The sequence below is a fragment of the Tauraco erythrolophus genome, chromosome 18, assembly GCF_009769465.1.
Source record: "Tauraco erythrolophus isolate bTauEry1 chromosome 18, bTauEry1.pri, whole genome shotgun sequence".
Lineage (NCBI taxonomy): Eukaryota > Metazoa > Chordata > Aves > Musophagiformes > Musophagidae > Tauraco > Tauraco erythrolophus.
Window position 1 is genome coordinate 6,983,074 of NC_141482.1, and position 24,065 is coordinate 7,007,138.

Here is a 24,065-nt window from a genome sequence, read left to right on the forward strand (position 1 = left end):
GTGGGGTATAGGCAGGTTGACCCCTCTTCGCTCACGGTGGTGGGAATCCTGCAAAGTATCCTGGAGGCTGGAGACTTGAGAGCTCCAGACCTTTCACAGAGTCAGAGGCCCAGGGTGTGAAGTGTAAATAATCCAAAGCTGCAGTAAATAGCTCTCAATAAAACATCTGCAGTGACTTTCATCTTGTCAGTGAAGTCGTTAATGGAGGTGTGTATTAGGAATCTGTTAATCTTCAAAGATAAAACCGTCTGTATAGAACATATCAGTATGAAACATTCTGTCACTGTGGGACAAATGACTGTATGAGAAATGGATTTATATTATACGCTGCTTCATAATTGGGATCTTTTAATACAATTCTGTGTTTGCTGGGCACAAATGTGGAAGAAAAAAGATGTTATTTAATGCAACCGCTGTTTTATTTATAATGCTTTCAATAGGAAAATCTTTCAATTGTAGTATAACAGTCTGCGCAGGGTGCTTTTGGTTTTAGCAGGTAGGATTTAGAAGAGTTCAGTTCTCTCCTGGATACGTCTGCCCGTGCTGCATTGCAATGGGAGTTAATGGGAGTAGCCAGCTGTGAAAGGAGAAGAATAGATCCCAAGGACTAGGTTGTACGTAAGAAATTTCAACCGACTCTTACACAGGGCTGGTTGTATAAATTGCGTTTGGATGGAAAGGAGATCATTAAATGGGTTACTGTCATCTGCCCGTCATCTGCTGGGCATCAGGGTTTAATCAGCAAGTGATCTCCAGAAGACCAGTGAGAGTCTTCCAGTGAGAGCTGTGAATTACTACTAGTTTTATCTTCGCACGTCCTGGCTTACCTACAGAGGAAGTCACATGACATTAGAGGTGAACTTTTGCTGCTCCCCTTTTTGAGAACCTTCACTGTTGACTTGGGATGTTCTAGGAAGTGGACAGCATAACGTAAAAGCAAGCTGACGCAGGTCTGCCATATCAGGAAAAGGAGCTTCAACCTCTTGGTTAAGGAGCTGAAACCAAGTGTTAAGGCTACATTTGGAAAGTAGAGAAACACCACAAATGTCATACTGTGGCCGGGTGCCAGGGCAATGGCATCACCGCCTTTGCAAGCACAGGGTGGTACAGCTCCACAGCCACCTCCTGCTAGCCCAGCGTGGCCCACTGCTTGGTGCTTCAGGGATGGATCCACCTCTTGGCTCCAGTGCAGTGAAGATGGGGAAACGGTCCTATAAAAGTATCCAGAGTCATTGCAAAGGGAAAGTACTTTATTGAGAAGATTGCTGCCATTGCTCGCCATGTTTCAATGAAGAGATGAGATGATGTTTCCTCTCTGAGGTTTCCACTGGACTGACAGTCTACAGTGTGTCAGTAAAACTGTTCTGAGGGAAATCAGGTGTTCAGTAGCTCCCAGCTTATGGAATTTTAGTTTTGTCTCTGAGCATTAAATTGCTTTGAGTTCAATAATTCATCTCCCTGCAACTGCTTTATTGTCATTTGATTTATTAATGAGCTGTCTCAGACAGCTTTCCTTCTGCTTTATCACAGCAAAGTGAAACCAAGGGTTGTACTAAGCACAGATTGCAAACATGAGCACATATTGTGTGAACAACACACCTTTTCCCTGTAGCTGGTCCCGGAGGGACAGCGTGGTTAGTAGGTAGGACATGCAAGAACTGGAGCTCCTGAACTCCAACCTTATTTTGTCAGTCGGTGTTCCTTCCCAACACTCACCATCTCTCTCTCTTGCTGTAGAAGAATTTCAGATCATGCTTTCTTTGTTTCAGAAGTGAATTGTGATGCTTAATTAGATAATGTTGTAGACCAGTGTACAAAACCTGCCAAGGGTTACTCTCCTCACTGGTATTATTAGAGCTGGAGGAAGACTGCCAGAAGGTATTGATTACTTGGTAAAAATAAACTCTTCCAACTTCTTTGGTCTTTATTCATTACAGCTTTTTATCTCTGCATCCTGCAAACATTTCAGAGGGTGGATTTGTTTGCCAGAAGATCAAAACAAAATGTTGATGACTCCTGGTGCCAATTTGTAGCCTCCTGTGTGGGCAACATCAGAGGAATTTGTGTAGTGCTCTGGAAAGTGTTTCTAGACTTTAAATCCACTTGGATCCTGGAAGTGCTGTTTGAGCAAAGCATCCAGGTGGCTGGGTAGGGATAGCACATCGAGTATCAAAAATAAGGACAGAATCTCTTTGGGGCTTGTGAAACTCTATTCTATGTAGAAGCTTGTATTACTTCCTAAAGTTGACGTTTTGATTTGTTTAGTGAAGTTCGTTGATTAATTGAGTACAAACTTAGTCTTGCTGTGTATAGTGGGTGCTGTTGGGAGAACTGTCTGACTGGTGGGAAGGGCTTGCTGCCTTCTGTGTTTTCTAGTTCATCTCACAGTGAAGGTTTTACAGCTTGTCTTATACCTCACTGTGGAAAACAAAATGTCACGCTTTGAATTCATTAAGCAGCTGTGCAAAGGAGGGGGAGACTCTTGAAAGGAAAAGCTGTTTTATACAACAGTAAAATACAGGGGAAAAGGTCATGTATCTGTAGCAGAAAATACATGGAAAATACAAATATTGCGTAACATTCAGAAGGGCCAAGTCATGCTTGGTAAAGTGAAATTTCTAAGGAGAATGGATACGGCAGGAAGACACTTTGAGCAGGAACACGGCTGACAGGATACCGGGAGGGTGTACAAGTCATTCATGGATCCAGAGGACTAAAATTTAGTAGTGACTTTAAAATTGCGTGTGACCTTATGGTTTACTCTGAAAGGTGCCGTCAGAGCAGAAGCAAAACATAATATGTTTTTCCAAACTAGGCCAAGGACAAAGCACAGACCCCCAAACATCTGCACATGTTATGACTTGCAGATTGCTTCAGCAGGGAGAGTAAAGCCAGGCTTTGGTGGAGACTGCGAAGTGCTTTCTGTGCATGTGTCAGACTCGCAAATGGATTCGCTTGGATCATCAAAGTCCCCTTTGTGTTCATTTTCTGCCATTATTCCAACCATTAAGCTTTTTTTAAAGAATAGTTGGGTAAATGGGAAGTTTTTAAGCAAATTATGATGACTGCACTTAGAGTCATCTGACAGTCTAAGAACTGACCTGTCATGGGATGAAGGACGCATCTCGTCAGAGCTGCCTATTAGTGCTTGAAGGTCCTGTGCTGACCTGGCACACCAACCTGCTTGCTCAGGACCAGAGCACCTTCTGGGTGCACTGACCCGTGTTCCTCTTTGATAATCTTGAACAAGTACCAGTTTTATTTTCTTTTTGAACTTGGGACAATTCATGAACAGAGGAAGGGCAAGAACCATCAGCAGATGCTATAACTCGTTCCCCGGTGCTAGTTGCTCAGACTTCTTCTAGAAGTAACTAAGGTGTGAGCAACTCTTCTAGCTGCCTATTGCATAAAGTATGGGTGAAACAGGTTTAAAAAAAAAAAAGGCAAAAGACGGAATTAACGTGTAGCTGTGTAGGTACGTTACCAGTGAAAGGGAAGAATGGTGCCAGTGCTGAGAAGTGGCAAAGAGGTTTCTATTATTGAAATATGTCATAACCCATCAGTTGCTTAGAGACAGAGGAAGAGCTGTGGGACACGGGACCGTGAAGACCTGACAGTACGGTTTTAATGCTCTTTCAGCGGAGCCTTTTCTATGCAGTTGTCTGTCTGAGGAGACCACTGAGTATAGGTTTTAAAGCTCGTGCTGCTGGGCAAGTTTCCGTGTGGGGATTAGATATGAGGAAGAAGTTTTTTACAATGAAGGTGGTGAGGCACTGGAACAGGTTGCCCAGAGGAGTTGTGGCTGCCCCATCTCTGAAGGTGTTCAAGGCCAGGTTGAATGAGGCTTTGAGCAATCTGGTGTAGCGGAGGGTGTCCCTGCCTGTGGTGAGGGGGTTGAAACTAGATGATATTGAAGGTCTCTTCCAACCCAAAACATTCTATGACTGCAGCATCATTGCTGATGGTCCAGGCACGTGTGGAGTTAGACATGAGCATGTTGAGAGAGAGAGGAGAAGCAGGTGCTCTACAAGGGGATGGGGCCTGCCCTGGTGAGCTGGGCACAGATGGAACAGGGAGACCACGTGGGACATCCATGCACAAGCTATAGAGGAGGCAAACTTGAAAGCAGCTTAGGAGGTGAATGGGAGACTGCTGCAGTCTGAGGACTGTGATCTCACTTCTCTGTGTTGTGACAAAATGGAAGGAATAAGAGGTTTTCGTGTCTGCAAAGATGCCTGGAGAAAGTCAGGGAGATAGTAAGAGAGTCTGACATGACACCATGGAGGAAACCTGTGAGGGAGGAGAGTGCTGGGACGAGGGATCAGCCTGACCTTCTGATCACCAGCAGTACGGGTTTACCACCGTCCCTGTGTAATGCACAGATGGTGAAACATGAAAGCAGAACGGCTTCTTCCCAGGGAGCCCCACTTCTACCAGCTGTGAGTTTGGCTGCTTCTATGAGTGCCCACCTTGTAACCCAGCAAACAGTAGCTGCCCTCATTTATTGAGGTGCTTCTTCAGGATGCTGGCCCAGCCTCCAATGACTTGTGGCTTAGGATCTTCCTTTGCTCCTGACTTTTTCTCCCTTATTAATTTTGTCCAGTTGCTTTTTGAACCCTTGTTAATGTCCAGCAGCACCACAAAGTCCTGCAGCGAAGAGATACCCACTCCTGGGCAGGCGGCAGTGTCCACTGCCCTTCTCGCCTCATTAGTGTGTCTTCTAAATTGTTGACATGAGTTCTTGGCTGTGGGTTGCCACAGAGCTGTGGTGGGGCAGACCCTACTTTTAGCACATTATGCTGGTTTAATGGCAGTAATAGAAAATCAATTTATAGGCAAGAACAAATTGCCTTTTTATATGGGGAGGAGGATAATTCCTCCCATGTGTTACATTATTAAATTTGTAATCTTCATTTCTAATGCTTTTCAAAAGTGAATATTAACAGAATCTTAAATTCAGATCTTAAATTTATGAGCTGCATTTTTTTCCCCCAAACTCCTCAAGTTCTATAATTTGTCTTTAAAGGTGAACTTCAGCAAGGGTGTTTTTTTTTTTAACTTAATTTATGAAAATCTCTTACTCGCTACCGATCTCTGAACAAGCTTAAAGGCTTCAAAGATACTGAATTTTAAATAGCAATAATGGATATCTATTTCCATATTTGCTGAGTGGTGAGTTCTGAGTTCAGGCTTATTCCCTACTGGTAAAAGATACTGGAGAGAAAAAAATGACACATTTTCGTATGCCATTTGCTAGTGAGGAGGTTGTTGTGATGCTCTTTTTTGTTGCCAAGGAAACAGAGCCCTGAACTTTCGGCTCCACAGGCAGGAGGAGGGAAGGGACCTTACCTCACTCCCGCATTTGCTTCGTAACTTTGATTTGTGATTGGGGACTGTGAATGGGTTGGGACTGAAGGTTTGAAAGTTCACTTTCAAAATTGTGTTTCCTAAATCCCAAGACCTCCTTATGGCAGTCAGCCCAGTCTTTGAGAACAGAAACGTAAAATTAACTGCAGTTATAAGAAGGAAGCAAGTCATGCAGATGCAGGTGCTTCATAAGCAAGGTTAATGCCCAGTGTCCTCTTCTGACCTTGTTTCGTTACCGTTGGTCAGTCATTGCCTGTACACCTTATAAAGAGGTTCCCATCAAACATATATATATTTAATTTTTTTTGTTAGTTACATTAAAACTATTTTTTTCACTCCTACATAAAGATGCATACTGCTCTGTAGGGCATGTTTGATCTTCCTGAACTGGGAGTGTTGCCTGCAGGACTGAACTGGCTGTATCACAAGTCCATGCTTTTATTTCTTCTTATAGAATCATAGAATGGTTTGGACTGGAAGGGACTTTAAAGATCACCTAGTTCCAACCCCCCTGCCATGGGCAGGGACTCCTTCAACTATATCAGGTTGCTCAACGCCTCATCCAACCTGGCCTTGAACACTTCCAGGGATGGGGCAGCCACAGCTTCTCTGGGCAACCTGTTCCAGTGCTTCACCACCTGAGAGTGAAGAATTTCTTCCTTAGATCTAATTGAAATCTCCCCTCTTTCAGTTTAAAGCCATTGCCCCTTGTTCTGTCACTAAATGCCCTTGCAAAAAGTTCCTCTCCAGCTTTCTTGTAGGCCCTTTAGGTGCTGGAAGGCTGCTAAATGTCCCCCAGAGCCTTCTCTTCTCCAGGCTGAACAACTCCATCTGTTGTCTTTTCTGCTCTCATAGTAGAGAGAGAAATCCAGCATCTTTCAGCAGAGATGAAGATGTTAATGTCTATTTTCCAGCTCTGGCTGAAGGGCTTTTTTTCCTCTGTTGGAGTCTCAAATCTCTGCTTAGACAAACACTGAACTGAATTTTGCAATGGGCTTAGAATAATTTGGGGGGTGTTTGTATCTGAGCGCTGCTTTTGTGCGTGCAGAAAGCAGATGTAGGGGCAGTTCTGTGTCTGCCATGTTCGTCTGTGGGAGAGTTTATCACTCGGATGAGAGTCTGCATGCATCTCTTCAGGGTTTGGGCTGTGAAAATTTTGCTTGAATGTTTAGGGGTTTTTTTTCTTAGGCTGCTCGTTAAGTTTCAGCATCTCTGTTTTTGGTATTGGTTGGTGTTTTCCATGTTTAACGGCTTGGCTTGTCACCAGTTGAAGATGTTTATGATGTATGATCGGCAGAGCTGTTCGCTATGAGATGAAACCCAGTGTTTTGACCATTTTGATTTCTTAGTCACCATGAATCACTGTACATCGTAAGGTGCTGCTGCTCCTGTCCTGCTTCTGGCCACCAAAGCTTTACTCTCTTCCAGCTGTCTGGAGATGCCTGCAGCCAAATGATCACGGTCATAATGGGCAGGGTGCTCTCCTTTCACTCCACCCAAGCAGAACCAGGCACTTGGCTATATTAAAGTGATCCAGGCTCCGTGTGAGAGAACTGGTACGAGTGCAGCGGATCCATTTGCAAGAGCAGAGCTGTTCTTCATGCATTGGAAGAGCCGCTGAGCAAGTTGGGCTGCTGCTCTGCCTGCCAGAAAGTGCTGGGCTCTTTCCCCAGGCTTTTGGGAAATGCAGCTGCCGTCCGTGCTTGCCGCTTCAGCGTCGCAGGTGTGCTGCAAGCAGAGGTCTTCCTGCTGTTCTTTGCACCACTCAGGGAGAAAATGGTTCCTTCTAGTGCACCTGTGGTGGGATGCTGTAGTTGCTGGGCACAATGGGCACTGCACAGCGTGCACGTGTCAAAGGATGTGTCTGCGTGAGTCGAAGCAATGTGTAGAAATAAAGGGGAAAAATGTGCTGGCTCTTTTGCTTCCCTTAGCATTTGCTACAGGTATTGCATGTAACCACCTCTGGTGAAGCTTGACACAGGTAGTTGTATCGTCTGGTGAAATTGCCTGGAATTACAAGCTGAATGCCTGAAATTGTTTGACTTCTCTGGAAACCATACTGTCATCTCCCTCTCTCTGTTCCCACAGTGGATCGAATAATTGCTTCCAAGTGGACACAAGTTATTAAGCAGTGTGTATAATTAAAGTCAACTCCTTGTGAATTTGATCATTCATTTCCTTAAGGAAAATATGATGAAGTAATTACAACCCAAGCTAAACGCAAATCGAATGCTATTCTAAGCGCGATTCTGCACCACGATTCTAGTTTATGAATGACTCCAGGGCTCTGTGACTTCATGCCTGTTAGAGAAATGTGGCTGTGTTTTTAATTGTTTATAACGAATGAACAAAAGGTTGCCTGACTCATTCACTGTGCCAAGGCCATTGCTCGCTCTTTGTGTTCACACGCGCACGTGGTCTTAAAGCTGCTCGCTCCTAAAAGAGCGTCAACAGGACAGAAGAAAGGGAAGAAATGCTGTTAATAAATCTGACCTTGTCAGCTCTTTCCCTCTGAATTTTGTCTGTAGCAAAACTAAACTTTACCTGCCTTAGCTGTGAATGAGGGAGGCAATTATTTCTTCAACACTGAAGCCAGAGCCCTGTCCTCACACTCTCCCCTCTCTCCGTCGTTCCTGTGTGGCACGTACTTTCCAGTTTCAGCCAAATTTGGTAGAGACGTTGCAGATGTGCAGACTCCACAAACACTGTGAAAGGATGGCTCTGGGTAGAGAGAAGGACCCAAACTAGTGCCCCCAGAGAAAAGGTCTGACAAGTAATAGCTTAAAAGTAACATCTGAGTGAAAGCAAAACACTGGAGCTGAGCGTTACAAATCCCCTGGATGGAAAAGCGCGTCAGCTCCTCTGAGAAGTTGTGGTGGCTTCAGGAGACTCATGACCCGAGTCCTCTTCTGCAACAGGAGAACACAGCTTGCAGACAGGCTGCTGAAGTTATTCTGCTTTTTTCCCAGGGGTTACTGAGCAGAGAGCAGGAGAATGGGCCCTTCCAGGGGGTGTAGTCGGCGAGCAGGCAGGTTCAGCAGGCTCAGAAGGGCAGAGCAGCCTCCTGCAAAGCTGCTTGCTTAGCGTAGGCAGGGCAGCTCTTTCATCTCCTGCCATCCTTCTTGTACAGTGACTGCTTTATTTTTGTGAAGTCACCTCATTTTTGCGATCCTCTTCTGAATTGAGAGGTTTGCTGTGGCTCAGGCTCAGTCGTATGTCATATTCTGGACTCCAGCAACATCCTCAGAGTTATTAATAGTGTGAGGTGGGTGGCAGAATTAGGACAGAGTGCTCTGGTTCAGCTCACTTGTAATTAAGTAGAGATGCTGACCTGGCCTTCCTAACTATTGTTGGTCAGCTGGAGGACTTCCAGCCACAGGGACACAAATTGGCCTCACCTCTGGTCCTCCTTGAGAAAGAACAAGAAGCAAGCCCCGGGATGGCCCTGGCAGGCAAACTGGCCACCCATCCTTTGGCTTTGTGTGTTTTCCTTATGCTTAGATCTTCATAGTTGGCAAAGTTTTGAGAGTTTTGAACTGAGAACCTTCTGTCTTAAAGCACTGCTGGTTGCTGGAACTGTGTAACGTTTCCCCGGCTTTCTAGGGAATGATTATTACAATGTAATAGCTTAAATAAAATTACTAGTTGTTATTAATTGCCTGTGGCTGTGCCAAAGGTACCTGTTCTCTGAGCCCATCAGCTAAGCTTTCCTTGGCTTGGCATGGCATATACTCAGATAACAGACCCCTGGGGTCTTCCAAGTGGATGAATGTCAAAGAGGGGGAGTTAAACTCTTAGTGAGGTTTAAACCACAAAATCCAAGAAGTGGAAAGATTGAATCCCCCTTCAGAATATGTGTATGTATACATATATGTAGTTTATTGCATTAAAAAAAATTACTATGATATTTATAAAGTCATCAGCCATTGCCCAAGCACAAAAAAAGCAGAAGATGGAGAAGGGCCTGGGATGTGTCTGTCCCAGACATGCAGCTCTTCCAGGGACGACTGCTGCGGCACTGGCAGTCCCGTGCTTGTCCATCCCGAGAGACCTGGGCAGTGTTGGGGTTGCATTGCTAGGAGTGAATTTTCTGTATGCATGTGGATGTTTCATTTAATCAGACTCTCCTGCAAAGCATGGCAGACTGGGGGAAGAGAAGGGGGCAGCGTGTTCCATTTTCTTATAAAAATAAAAATGCAGAAGCAGCCACAGATGAAGCTATTTGGATCCTGCTGCTGCAAAAAAAAATAGAGACATGGAAAGAATTCTGAAGAGTTGGATCTAGCTGCAAAGTAGTTCCCATGAAATGACTCTGAAAGAAATGAACGTTTTTGTTGGTGTTATGGTGCTGTAACTTTTCTGTCTTGAAAAGCTAAACAATTTTTGTGGTAGTCAAAAAATCTATTTAGAAGTCATTGACAGTGGAATATATATGTTTACCTTTTTGGTTTGTTAGCTTTCTCTCTTTTGTCAAGGAGGGAAAAAATCTCAAAGTGATTTTCCTGGCTACATGTTAGTTGCAGAAATTTTTATTTAGACATTTTTAAATTAAAATTTTGTGGGTTTTTTATATAAATGAATGATCAAAAAGGTCAAAATTTTAAAAAGTATCATGAGAACCATTTATTTTTAACCTCAGAAGGAGCAGAAAAATATATTGCACTTCCCTAGTTTAAAATATGAAAATGGATCTCATGAAGAAGGAAAATCGATGCTGTACCAGTGCTCCACCCAACCTACTAGAGGTGATCATATCTTACTGGGGATGGAGACCTGCTTAAACACAGACACAGCTGGATTTAAAATAAGTTGCAGCTCAGACCAGCTTGGAGGAGAAAGCAATTGCTGCTTTAAAGCACCTGAGGACTTGGGGATCTGAGCTGGGTTTACGGGGTCATTAAGAACTGTAGGCAAGCCTAAAAACCGGTGTGTGGGATTTGGTGCTTCGCCTGCCCGTGCCGGTGGGGTGGCAGAGGTGTGGAGGGTGAAATGCTCCTCTGCCAGGGTTGTGTCTCTGGGGCGGTGGGAGGGAAGGACAGGCTGTGCAGGGGAGCGCCGGATCTGCCTTCTGATTTTCGCATGTACAGCAAGCAGGAGGAAGAAGGTTAGCTTTGTCCTACCTAAATTAAGCTCCTCTTAGGCCTTAAAAATAGGGCTGTTGCTTTATGAAGAGTCGCAGGGCTCCCATGCCGTGCACAGCCGTGCCATGAGGTGCCCGTCTGCGAGCCAGAGGAGGTTCTCCATCGTGCATCTCAGGCTAAGTGGGTGAAGAAGGGAAGGCAGCCCCTGAGAGTGCTGCCAGGTCCATACCTAATAAAAATAACCTCATGAATGATTTTTGGTCCTCTCTTAATGGTGAGGAGAGAGGACCACTGCCTGTCGGTGCAGGTGAGGAGGGGCAGGGGGAGCACTGCCCACGCAGGAGGGGAGTCCTGGCTGTGCTCGGCGTCCGCTGGGGTCCGTGGCTGTCACACCAATACTAATAGTTGCTGATTTTTACTATTTTCTAGCTCTCACAAGAAGAGTTGACTGTCCTTTCCCAACCCTTTGGATGTACTTAATCTGCACAGATTAAGAATTAACATGTTGAAGTTTATTTTTTTTTCCATCCTATAGAAGATTTTCTGCTTAATTTGGGAAGAAAGGGTGTAATTTTATTAGTGTCTGAAACCAGGACAAGGGGAATGAAGCAAACAGCCTGATTAGTGCCCCTGCTTATCCGCAGCCATTTTCTGTCATTTCTGGTGGATTATTCAGGCTGTGATGATAGTCTGGCATGTTCTGGAGCACAGTACAAACTGCCTCCCTTTAGGTGCTCATAATTCACACTCCATTAGTACGTCCATGTAGGGAATATGTGGCAGGATGTCAGAGCTTGCCAGGCATGATGAGATCGAGTTCATCTTGTTAAACTGTGTTCTGAAGTGACAATCCAGTAATTTTTTATTTTTTTTACCCTCAGCAGTAGCATCCCCTTAGGAGAGTGGCATGGCTTATTCCAAATGCAGATGCTGCTGTAAAAGGGCCTGCGATGCCCACACCGACAGCCACTCTCTGCAGCGTGTGCCAGGCTGTCACAGGTGTTGGATATTCATGCAAGGCTATGGGAAGACTTACCTTTTTTTCTCTTTGAAGCTGAACAATGGAATTCTTCTATTCATCTCAGAATTGATTCATGGCACACGAATCTTAGCACACGTCTGTAGGGATTCAGCATCTCACTAAACATAAAACAGTCTTTTATTTTTAAACTCATTAGGAGCAACAATGCAGTGACAAAGTTTGAAGCAGAGAAGCTAATGTGTTGGCCCTTTTCTCAAGAGTATGTGAAAATAAGAAGTAGGTAAAACGGTCAGTGCTTCAGCAGTCTTGCAGGGTGTGGAACTGAGACTCCCACTGCTACTTTTTACCCACAGACATGCCAAAGACCAGTTGTTGGACGTGGGGACCTTCTTCCTAATCTCAGCAGGTGATAATATCCAGATGGCTGCTTGGTGTTTTCCCTTCTTTGTTTTCAGCCCCAAACTGACATGCATCATCTTTTCTCTGGGGCACATCTTCATGGAGAAGAAAGCAGGAATCAGGTCTTTGGTTTTGACTTTAAGAGCGAAGTTTGTGGCTGTGGGAAATGAAAGGGCTTGAGACACCATGTTTGAGTGGAGGATAGAGCAGGCACATTTGGTGTAAGCTGCTGCATAGTCAGGGCAGATCTTTGCAGGCAGTCAGGTCCTGTCCCACCCGGCCATGCGCCCCTGGTACCCCTGGGTGCTGACTGCAGATGTTCATCCCTCTCATCTTGTCTCATCTCTGCTTCTACATGCTCTGCGACATGCTCTGAAGGGCACATCAACCCTGTCAGAGGGGTTTTTCTCTGTCCCCGCTGTCAATTTTCCGTGCATCATAAAGGCTGGTTTGTACCTGGGCCTCATTTTGGAGCAAAGCAGGTAATTCACTTGCTGAGGAACCCAGGTGTGAAGCCGGAGAGTGGAGTATGCCCAGGTCGATACCCTGCAGCATGTATGGATGCAAATCGGTGCACACCGTTTGGCTTGGATAAGAAAAGCGATAGAAAGGTAGTCTCTTTGCTCAGGCTTGCACTAGTCTTTCTAGAAAATACAAAATATTATTTTGTCCAGAGTTTTGTAGTAGGAACAAATGCAACCTGAAAGCAAGCATCCAACTGATTTTGGTTCCTTTCCCCCTTGCACCCCAAGATGAAGTTTGAGAAGGGAAAAAGCTGGCCAGGCTGTTTTGCCGGACCCTTGGTGTGTATTGGGTGGCCTGTGTTGGTGCTGCCTGGCCATGTGCTTTGGGTACCAACACGTTCTGTGCTTGGAAGCCATTAGTTAATTTTGGAGCAAAGCTGATTGAGTTGAAATTCAGTCAATTCCTAATCTCAGGGTTAAATCAATATCAATTAATTCTAAAGTATGGGAGGGTCCATAGCACACACATCATGCTGATTTCTTTTTGTGTTGGTAGCATCCAGAAAACTGGGCAAACATGGAGGAGAAAAATAAAAACAAAAAGGAAAAGAGAAGGAACGTGCCAAGTACCTGGGTGGGGGCAAAGGAAGCGACAAGAGAGGAGGTAGTGTAAGGGTAACAGTGAAAGGGGCACGCTCTGTCCCTCAGAAATGTCAACTCAATAAACATCTATTATGGAGTAATTCTGGTAGGAGTTGTAATTATATAATCATGACCTTGTGATGAGCTATTGCAGAACTCACATAGATTTTTCAAGACTTGATGGCCTCTGAGCATGGAGAGACTTGTCAGTTGCGGAAAGGAAGGGCTTTGAAAAGTCGTGTGTTAGACTGACTTATAGAAGAGAATGTGAGAAATGGTGACTCTTTCCTTGGGGGAGAGAAGGGGACAGTGCTGCTCTGATTTTTCCCACTCCCAAGGTTTAAGGCAAATACAGTTCTTGGTTCTGCCGCAGAAGTGGCATCATCCTTGAGAAGAGCTGCCTCTCGATGCGGTTGGCAGCTGAAAATATATTTAAGAAGGAGAATTCTCCAAAGGATGCTCTGTGCTATGCAGGGCACCTGCACGGTCACCTTCCTCCTCTTTGTCCGTTACTGGGTTGTCTGGAGGGAACTTTTGGTTAGTTGGTCTGATATCACTCACAGAATTAGGGGAAACATGATAATGAGATCCAATTAATAAAGAACAAAATGATGGAATGTAATTAATACCAGTCAAGAAGGATTTAGGGAAAATGGGTCTTGTCAGATGTTTTTTTTTTTTCTCCAAGTTTTAGTGTAGAAGCAGGTATCTGGGTAAACGTGATAAGTATGTAAAGGTTTTGTCCTAGAACAACATGACCCTAAAAAATGCGATAATGCTAAGTAGATTAAAAACTTACTTCACATTTCAAAAAGCAGTTGTCAAGGAAAAGCCTCAAAGACAGGAGGCTCTTTTGAAGGCCTGGTGCTATTCAGCATTTTCATTTGATTTGGAGCAAGCATGAGTTTAAACCTCACTAAATTCACAGACGAGATGCACATTAGAAGGGTATTCAATAGCATTGAGGGTGGGAGAGTTGTACAGAGCTGTCTGTACTTTTTGCTGTCTCTTCAAGTAGAACGTATTTTTCTTACATATTTCTTAATATAATGTTCTACAAGGTCGTACCAGCAGGACAGGCAGGGAGCTTGCTGTGGTCTTGGGAGATGCAAGCAAAAGCAGTGAAAACGAGAGTACAAGCCAATTTTTGCTTCTGTACGTCTTTTTGCACTAAAACGCAGACTCCAGTTCTGCTGTGCATGTTCTCAAAAGGGCATTTAAAACCTTGGGAGGTCATTAAAAAGATTCAAGGGCAGGAGAAAAAAATGCTGAAGCATGAGAAACATAAAGAGCTTGGTCTGTTTAACTCGTCAAAAAAGATTGAGAGATGACTTGATTACGCAGCAGAAGAGTCTTTATAGTGAGAACACAAAGCAGCACTCGTGGTGGAGAAGGGCATGAAAAAACCCGATGGGTGAAAGCTGAAATCAGACCAACTTAAGTCGCTTCCCTAAATGTCAGGTAGTAAAATAAACCGCGCAGGCAAATGGCAGATTCTTCATCTCAATATCTTCAAATCCAGAGTGGAGAGCTTTTTAGAAGGTATTCTGTAGCCAGACATTAATTGTTTGGCTGAGCAGAACAAAATCTAAGTGCCTGTCAACACAGAGAACTTCGCAAAGTGTCTGCTGGTCCCTTCTGGTTCTTGGCATCTGTGAGGTCCTCTGTATCTTCTGGATATTTGAACAAAAACTTTCTTCTTCCCAAGGTCATTCTGAAGCAGAACCTGCTCTTCAGCTGCATGTTGCACTGCAGGCTTGACTGGCTGCTTAACCTTGGTCGTTTACTGCTTAATTGGAGAAGGTGCAGGGACTAAATCTGGTGACGCTGCAGAAAACGTGGATACTACTCTTCCTTGTTCCAGATACCGCCAACGATTAAATTAAGACAAGTGGGTTTGCCAGGCAGCACCCACATGGAGGCATATCATTTACCTTCTTGATTTACAAAGGTGTTGAAGCACGAGATTCCAGGTGAGGGAGGAGGCACAGCCCTGGGTGATGCTGCACTCTGGCCAGAGAAGGTTGCCAGTAGGTGACTATTGCTTGTGAAACATTTTCAGTCCACAGACGAGCAGTGCAGCTTTGTCCATACTTACTTCCTTTCTGTGCTGATCCTTTCCAGGTGTGCTACTCCTGATCTGCCCTTCTCTCCCCACTGAGGGGGTTAAAACCCTGTATTTTTGTTACATGCTGACTACAGGTAAAGTTTGACTAAAGGGTTTATGTGGGTAGTTTAGGAACCTATATCTCATTTCTGATGGCATCTCTGGTGCTTATGCTGGTCTCGTACCCTGTTTCAGTCTTGACTCTGTCCACAGTGGTTTGGGAGCTTGCCTTTTTGGCAAAGCAGGTTACTCCCCTTCTGTTCAAGGGAAACTTCTGGCAAAAAGAAACTTCTGGCAAAAAGAAACTGGAGGGAAAAAAGGCTGGATAAACTTTTCTCCAGAATAATAGGAGGTGGTTTGTGAGATGCAGGAGTCGCTGTGCATGTCTGAAAGATGAGCGGGGAACAAAGGGTTCTGGTTGCCCACCAAGGCTCTTGTAAGGACTAACCTAAAAGGTGCAGAAGGATGAGTGTTCTGAGAGTGTACACGTGAAGGAGGGATGAGTATTGGTGGATGTAGATGACCAAAAGGTTGTTTGTGGAGATGAATATGAGACAAATTAAATGGACCATCAAGTCTGCCCACAAGGCTGTGGGAATGCTCTCTGAAGGGAACCTAGAAACCCCATCAGAGGGTTCATGAAGCTGGACAAGGTTTGTTGAAGGTGCGTCAAAGGGAACTGTTCTGCAGTGGTTGGGGAAGTAGGTAAGTCTGTTTCACAAGGCTTTGCTTTTATTGATGGCTATATTGTTATTCTTGCCCGAAGGTTTGAATTTTGAAAGCACATTAAAAATGTTTTGTTTGTGTAACTTCCTGATTTATACAATATGCTTCGTGCATTGCTCTAGGCACACAAACAATACAAACTGTAGTTAATGTTAACCCAGAACATGCATATTCTATGCTCGTAGCCCATAGGGACATGCCTACACATGCTGTATCATATGTGGGGGCAGCAGCTGGTACAGAGCACTGGGGCCAACACGTTTACCCAGTTGGAAACCTCATGATACCAGAGGGAAAGGGACTTTATAGTTGTATTTATAGGAGATTTTTTATTTTTGCGTTTCAGTGTAGGTATAATTTGAGAAGTAGGATAGGAAGCATTTCTGATATCTTACTGACTTTATTTTTTTTTAAAGTGCCTGCTCACACTAAGATCTAAAGAAAAGTATTTTAAGTCAAGCAGCTTGCTACGCAAATAACGACATTACGTGTATTTTAGACAGGTATCCTCATATTTCCAAAGTAGTTGGGAAAGTCTTGTTTTCTTTAATAACTTGGGATCCTGAGTTCTCTGGAGTCACTTACTGGATCGTTTTTTCTCCAGGGGTGATACTCAAAAAGCTGATGGGTTTCTGAGAGCACCGTGGGTCAGAGGTTTGTTGCCTGAATCCAGGTTAATGGACGGGCATCTTTAAAGGATTTAGTTAATTCTGCTTTGTTCAGAATTGTAGCAGATGTGTTTCAGGATGAGTGCTGTATGTGGGATGGAATCTGGAGCTTCCGAACACCAGCTAAAGCAATTAATAGTAATGGTATTCATTACATATTCATTACATAACATGGTTTGTTCTGAGGAACAGACTGCTAGAGATGGAGGATGAAAATAGCAGCTGTTAATTTCAAAGAGCTGAGCCTCTGAAGACTGCACCCAGGAGGAACCAGAACCTACTTAATTCCCTTTGCACTGTGGCCGAGGGTGTGTATGATGGGGAATAGTCCTCTCTGGGGTTTTCCCACTGCTGGTGCCTTTCCTGGTGCCTCTAGGGAATGTTTTGGCCATGCCCACTGTTCCCCTGGGACGACTCCTGCTTTCACGGTGCCTCTGGTGCTACCTGGCCTTTTCTTCTCCTCTGCTCCCTTGATGCTCACTGGGACCTGCGGCTGGTCACTGCTCTGCACAATCTGAGGCAGCAACATGGGATGTAGGAGATGTTTTGAGGCATGGTCAGGCTGTACGCCTCAGCTCTCCCCGTGGGTACTGCTGCTGCCTTCCCGAACTGGGTAGCTCCATGTCTAGCCAGCTTGTGTGCCTGCGTGCACCTGCGCTCGATGCATAATTAATTGGTACAAATGGTTGGAGTAGGTAGGGTGGTATGTATGTTTTGAGTTTCTGCTGGGCCCTGGCTTGCTGGAGCACTGGGTTTGTTCCAGAGATGACTGGGAGCTGCTGATGAAGCAGGGCTGAGCGACAAAACGCTGCGTGAGTGCAAAATACTGCCTGGCTGCCAAATGTCGTGCTGATCTTCTGAAAGACCTTCTCTGCTTCTCCTTGACTCTGTCATTGCAAAAGGTTCTGGGAACAATAGCTGACTGTCTTTTCTCCCCCTTTGTTCCTAGATGGGGATGGTCGGAGACTGAAAGGAGCCATCCAAAGGAGCACAGAAACTGGACTGGCTGTCGAAATGCCCAGCCGGACCGTCCGTCAAGCCAGCCATGAGTCCATTGAGGACAGCATGAACAGCTATGGATCAGAGGGAAAGTAAGTCATCGAAAGGAAGCTGGGCAATCACTTGTGGGATGCGCTGTTCGTCTTATACCTATTAATTTTCCTCCAGCATGATAGATGATGTGTTTGTCTCACTTACCTCTGCTGTATATTCTGCCCATTCAATTAGAGTAGAGCGGATCTCTCTCTCTGCCTGCATAGCTGGCACATACTCGAGCTGTTTGTATACTTTTTTAGTGTCCTCATTATTCAGAGCTGAAGCAGATACCCATTACTTTTAACCACTTTGCCTTTAGAAGAATAATTGAGGGTGAATAGCTGAGGCTCATTACTGGTAATAAATTATAAGCCAGTAGTCTTAATGTTGCACAATAGCTGTCCGTCTTCCCCATTTCAACATAGCCTTTTGGTTTGGGGAAGAAAAAAGTGCCAAGGTGATGAAAAGGATGCAAATAGCAAAATAGCCATTCTGATATCAAAATACACATTTAGAAGCCTGAGAATGCTTTTGGTAACAAGCCTTCTTTTGTTTTATCGGAGTTAGTGTTCTCAAAGAACGCATTTTAGAGATGGTTTTTGACCCCAAGAGAAGTTACAACACGCTTTGCTGCACTTAGACTTTATACCAGCATGCAAAGCAAGGGATCCTTAGGCCAGAAGTTTGGGGGCTGACTTGTCTGCAATTCTCGTTTTTATATTTCCATGATTTGAAGCCTTATATGGAGATTTTAATCATTTTATTAAGATGACCATTCATGGGAATCTTTGGAGACAAAAAACCCCAGTATTTTAAAAAAGGGGGCAATATATACTATCAGATTGCATGATTCTAGGTTTGAGGCCAAAATGTTTGCATACCTAAAAAGTGCTCTGTTTAAGCCAAGTACCGTGCTTGGCATTGCTCTGTGCACTGTCTAGTCCTATGTGGTATTTCAAGTACACCGTACTGCTAAAATGCTGGGATAGTCCAAAAGCGCTCTCAATTAATGTGATTCTGGTGTTAAATAAGTAACAGGCTGTAAATTAAGAGAGACTAGCTTTAGAAGTAGGCTAATCCTGGAAAGGCATCATAGATCTGTGCTGAAGGTTGGAAATAGTAATGAGGCACAGGCTGCGATAGCAATCTTGTCACTCCAAAGCTGTGATGTACCTTATCTGTTCTGTGAGCTGCTGTCTCCGGGGAAATATTCCTGCTACACCACCACAGTCCTGTGGCTTGGAGTTCTGCCTCCGCTACAAGATGCAGAGGATTAGTGATTAAGTGCAGTCCCTTGGCAATGCAGGGCAGGAATCCGCTTTCGTGCAGAGTAGAATTCTTTCCTTTTTATATTTACATAGCTTACCCTCCTGGGAAGGGATATAATTCTCTGAAAGGTCTGTGTCCTGTCATTGTGTATGCTGGCTGCTTTGATTGTGCTTTCCTGGGGAGAGAATATTTTTGCCAACAAAATATTGCACCCATACAAGTGCTGTTTTACCCTGAAGGCAGGCGACGTGTAGCTATCAGCTCAACAAAGAAAGAAAAATGCTGTCTTGCAATCCAAATGTCTTTATTAAAACAAGTCTAACATTTGGTATTCCAACCTCGAATGCTGCCAGAACATCCTCGCCAGCCCCTCTGCCAGGGATGGGACGGTTTCTCCTCTTACCTCTCTGAAAAGTGTGTTTAAGTGGTTGCTGGACACTTTTGTTCCTAGGTAGGATAATTGATCTCTTCTGGAAAGCAGGTGGGAATTGCAACTGTCTGTCTGAGCTGCAAGTGATAAGCAAACAGAGCTGAGAGTACAAAGAGCTAAGAGAGCTTTATTCTCTCGAAATGTTGTGGGAGGGCGGTTTCTCTGCTTTCTTTTCCTGCAGCAAAGAAAGGAATTGTTTGGGGAATAGCATTGAGAGACAGAAATGTATTCTCCTAAATCAGATTTCTCTTGACCTCTCTCATTTGCTGTAGCTGTGTTCCCAGGGAGGCAAAATGAAGATTTGTATGACTATGTTAGCTGTGGCAAGTTCATTTTCTTTTTAATATGGAGTTTCTGACTGATGCAGATACTGCTAGGTCAGAGATGATTTTCACTAGTGACTGCCAAAAACCCGGTTTTCAGCAAGACGAGATTGCCCTAGTTCTTCCTACCCAAGCATCTCTTCAGTATGTTCACACAGGGAAGAAAATGGATTCAAAACCTCATTTTCCAAGAAGATTTGTTTTCCCAAGTTCCATGTGTTTTTATAATCTTTTTCAATTTAAGGACTGAAAAAACAATTTCCCAAAGTGGCACACTGAGATGATCAAACATTTGGTGAAACTTTGCTGCAGAAGGTCTTTGCTGCTCCTCTCAGTCATACAAACGTGCTTTTAAAGTGATGCTGATTGACTGCTTTCATGTTTGTTGTGGCGAGCTGGCTGCAGCTGCTCAGCGCCGGTGCGAAGCATCGCAGTTGAAGAATTTTCTGTAGAACATGATTTTGAGCAATGCTGCTTTTCATGTGAATACCAGAGCGCATGAAATCTAGTTTGTTTGTTTTTTTTTAATGGAGAGGCTTATCATGTAGGGATATACTTTTCCTCAGATGTGCTAGGCCCTCCTTCAAGAAAATATTCCTTTTAGGAATTTATCTGAAGATGAACTATACTGAAGATTAGCTGGTCTTAATGATGTGTCTTCTGGAATTTAAGCTCGTGTGCGTGCCAGTAAGTGCTGACAATGTCAACACACCGCTCCATTTAATTTTTGCTGTACAAAAAGTCCCCCAGCTATATTACCCAGCTTTTATACTGCACAGTGGCTGCACACCAGTGTAGGGAATTAACATAATAAAACTCAGTGTGACACCTTATAGAAGGGAAAGGCGATATTTATTCCAAACAACGCTTTTCAGTCATTCACGCTTCTAGGTTTCACTCACTGGTGCTCTCACCACCCTGTGCAGGCACCAAGCCTCATGCATGCAGGTGCTGTAGCCAGGCTTGGTTGTGTGCTGCAGGGAGGACCAGGGACACCATCTGTCAAGCCTTTGCTGTCTTCTGAGTTGCTCTTCACAACACACCAGCTCTTGGACTGTTTTTTACACTTGCTTGGACTTACCTGTTACTGTGGGGTGATGTTTCACCTCATGGTCTTGCTTTTTTAGGTTTCCATAGATCTTAAGCAGTGCTGCTGCCGTTTCTTTTTTTCCCCCTTGTTTGGAGAATCTTTATGGCTATAGTCTGCCCTCAGACGGGCTACGGAAGTGATGTGCTCTCTAACTTCGTCCTCCTCTTGTCATAAGAGGACAGGTCTGCTGCTGACAGGTTGGTTGTACTTTCACACACGCAGATGTTTCCATTCATAATTCATCCAGACTAATCTTAGCACTGGTTACAAATCTCTACAGCAGTGGATGTTTTCCTCTATGCATGTAGTTCAAATCTGCACGAGAGGACAGTTACTCACTTAGCAAATGCCTACTAAGTGGTCTCAGGACACCAAGATTACTGCAAGGATAAAATTCCGAATATAGGAATAACTCTCAAACAAACCCATGGGATTCAACAGAGATCTCCAGTTCCATCCTGGCTCTTGCACAACCTACATCTTGTTTTGGCTGGGTTTTGCTGCAGCTGCACGAGACCATGTACAACATTCAGAAAGCAATAGATTCTGGACTTACGTGTAACTTATTCCTGCCAACCACTTTTCTTTCTGAAAACAGAGCAGAAAGACAAAAATGGGCCTGGAACAAAAGACTGCCAGCTGCCATAGTCCCTAATAAGTGGTACTCATCAGCTTTTCTGTTCTTGCTGACTATGGCTAAGTTACGGAGAGCTAAGGTGATTTTTACCTTAGAAAAGCACAGGAGGTGATGACAAGCAAAGACTTGGAGGAATGTTCTTGTATTATGTGAGATGAGTCTCCCTGTCCACCAAGCAAGCATCTCGTTAGCCATACCATCTCTATTCCCATGGTGAGGGCAGCACCAGCCTGAGCCCAGCCTGAAGCCACCATTGTGACGAGGGCTGGAGGCACATGTGCCACCAGCACGGGTACCTCGCGCCTCTTGGCTTTGTTCTGTCCTGTGCTGTTTCTGCAAGCTACGGCTTGTACCAGTTCTCCCATCTGTGCATGCAGGGCTGATGTGAACCAATGCTGGGACTTAGGGTAGGAGAGCTACCTGCCCTTCCCTGCTTCACTGTGGAGCAGTACCTAAAAGGAAGCTGGAAGAAGTACTGGCCTGGTTTGTAGCCGTGTGAAAATTCACTTTCCTTCACCAAAAATTATCCATTGTCATTTGAGAATTACCAAAAGACTTGATTCCTCAACGTACCATTCAGGAGATTTGTGTGTTAGCTACTCACTCAATGTCTGTTTTTCAGTAGCCAAAGCCAGGAGACTTCTAAACTCTTTTATAGCAAATTATCTTTAGAGCTCTCCTTTTATCCAAGACCTTTTAAAAAATGCAATGAAATGTGTTGTTAATACAGTTCAGGCTATAAGAAATCAAGGCCTTTTGAGATGGAAACCAGGAAGGGCATGGAGATTGTTTCTATAATACGCCAAGAAATTAGTCAGCCTGTTCAGCAACAGCACATCCTTTTGTGCTGTTAAGCTTGACCAGCACGGCTCAGAGAGGATGCGACCTTGAGAGCTGTGGTTACAGCAGTAAATACAGCGAGTCCCACCTTCAGCAGCCTCGTGGGAACGGGTGAAATTGCTCTCTGAAGGCAGGTAGCTGTCTTTTATTCAGTGCGTCTGAGATGACTTGTGATTGATAAAAACGGAGCTGGCCTGGTAAGGCGGGGAAGGGAATGGGGGAGGTCTTTGTACTTAAATCACTGCCTGGTTTTTATAGCTCCGTTTAGGTGGCAGGATTCATACAGCAGAAGGAATCGGATATACAAGCGGAATACAGTGTGTTACAGCACACGATGCAGCATGTCACAGTGCTAAAAATGTTACAGAAAGTGGAGAAGCCAGGAGAGGAGCGGAGCGTGTTGAGAGGCAGAGATGGGATATTGCCTGGACGAGGAGAGGTGTGTGGCCAGGGAGGCTTGGGTTGGGTTTGGGTCCTGCGAGGATAGATGCTCATAGAAAACCTTTCCAGCTGAAGTGAAGGCTCCTGCAGCATTCCCATCAGATTTGACGGGGTGAGGCACCGTGTGCCCGACTCCATGACAATGGAGTCAGATGTGCATTGTATTAATAATTCCTGATGTGCACCATAAATCTTTTAAAAATAGGGGCAGTGGACGTTATATTAACCAGTTCTGCCTTCCTCCTTAGCTGATAGATACCTACTTGGCTTCTGAGTGTAAGCTGCAATTTAAAAGACCTTAACATGCAGTATGGATGAATGTGATTGCTATACAGTATGTTCCTGCTCCCTGCAATTGGAGCTCTGATGGCTCTTTTTTGTGCTCAGATAAAATAACTGTCAAATATGTTATCAGTCTCAGAGGAGATTTCCTCCCCCCTTTCTTCTAGGTGAAGGAAGTATGTGTTGCTGTCCCTGGTTTTTAAAGACAGAGCTGGAGAACTTAGCTATGCATTAGATGTAGACGTACAGCAAATTTGCTAGTTCAGCCGTGCAAGTCAAACCGTTCAGTTGCATGGCCGTGTTTAGGCAGCTTGCTTAATAATTGCAACTTGGTGTGCTAAGAGGAGAGAAAAAAGTGTTTTAGAAAATATTTACAAGAAGAGAACAATAATTTCTGAACCCTGGGCCCAAGCACGTCCTGTGTATGTACTAGACACAGCGGAGCCACCTCTTTCAGCGTGTATCACTTCTAAAGGCTTGAGTTGATGGCAAATAGGTGGTTGTGTGAATAATGTGAATAAATCCATGAAAAGCTCAAGACAAAATGTTATCTTCTGATAATATCTGTTCTCTGGGTGTGCCAGGCAATGGCTGCATTGAAGCTATCTGGCTTCACTGCTACCCCCTGGCTAAACCCACAGCAGTGGAGCAGCGCAAGTCTGCAGAAGTCAAGATGTGCAAGTGTAGTAGAGAGGCAGTAATGGGGATTTGCTCCAAGTGAGAGGACACAGAATCTTCTCAGAATAACCCTCCTCTTGACAGAGCTCCTCGACAAAAGGGTGTGACACCCAGCCTGTGAATGGAGAAGGACTTGGGGGTACTGGTGGATGAAAAGCTGGACATGACTGGCAATGTACGCTCACAGCCCAGAAAGCCAACCATATCCTGGGCCACATCAAAAGAACTGTGGCTATCAGGTCGAGAGAGGGGATTCTGCCCCTCTATTCTGCCCTCGTGAGACACCCCCTGCAGTACTGCATTCAGCTCTGAAGCCCTCAACACCAGAAGGACATGGACCTGTTGGAGCAGGTCCAGAGGAGGGCCATGAACATGATCCAAGGGCTGGAGCACCTCTCCTATGAAGACCGGCTGAGAGAGTTGGGGTTGTTCAGCCTGGAGAAGAGAAGGCTCTGGGGAGATCTTCTAGCAGCCTTCTAGTACCTAAAGGGGCTACAGGAAAGCTGTAGAGGGACTTTTTACAAGGGCATGTAGTGATAGGACAAGAGGCAATGGCTTTAAACTGAAAGAGGGGGGATTTCGATTAGATCTAAGGAAGAAGTTC

The 24,065-nt window shown here is 44.6% G+C and overlaps 1 protein-coding gene across 1 annotated transcript in view; it reads left to right on the forward strand.

Annotated features, from left to right (window-relative positions):
* The window catches only part of RIMS4 (regulating synaptic membrane exocytosis 4), a 52,130-nt gene that overhangs the window by 17,380 nt on the left and 10,685 nt on the right, over window positions 1-24,065 (forward strand). The window contains exon 2 of the mRNA XM_086622945.1: window positions 17,386-17,527. Within this exon, the coding sequence (XP_086479071.1) occupies window positions 17,386-17,527 (142 nt within the window). The remainder of the gene's footprint in view (window positions 1-17,385; window positions 17,528-24,065) is intronic.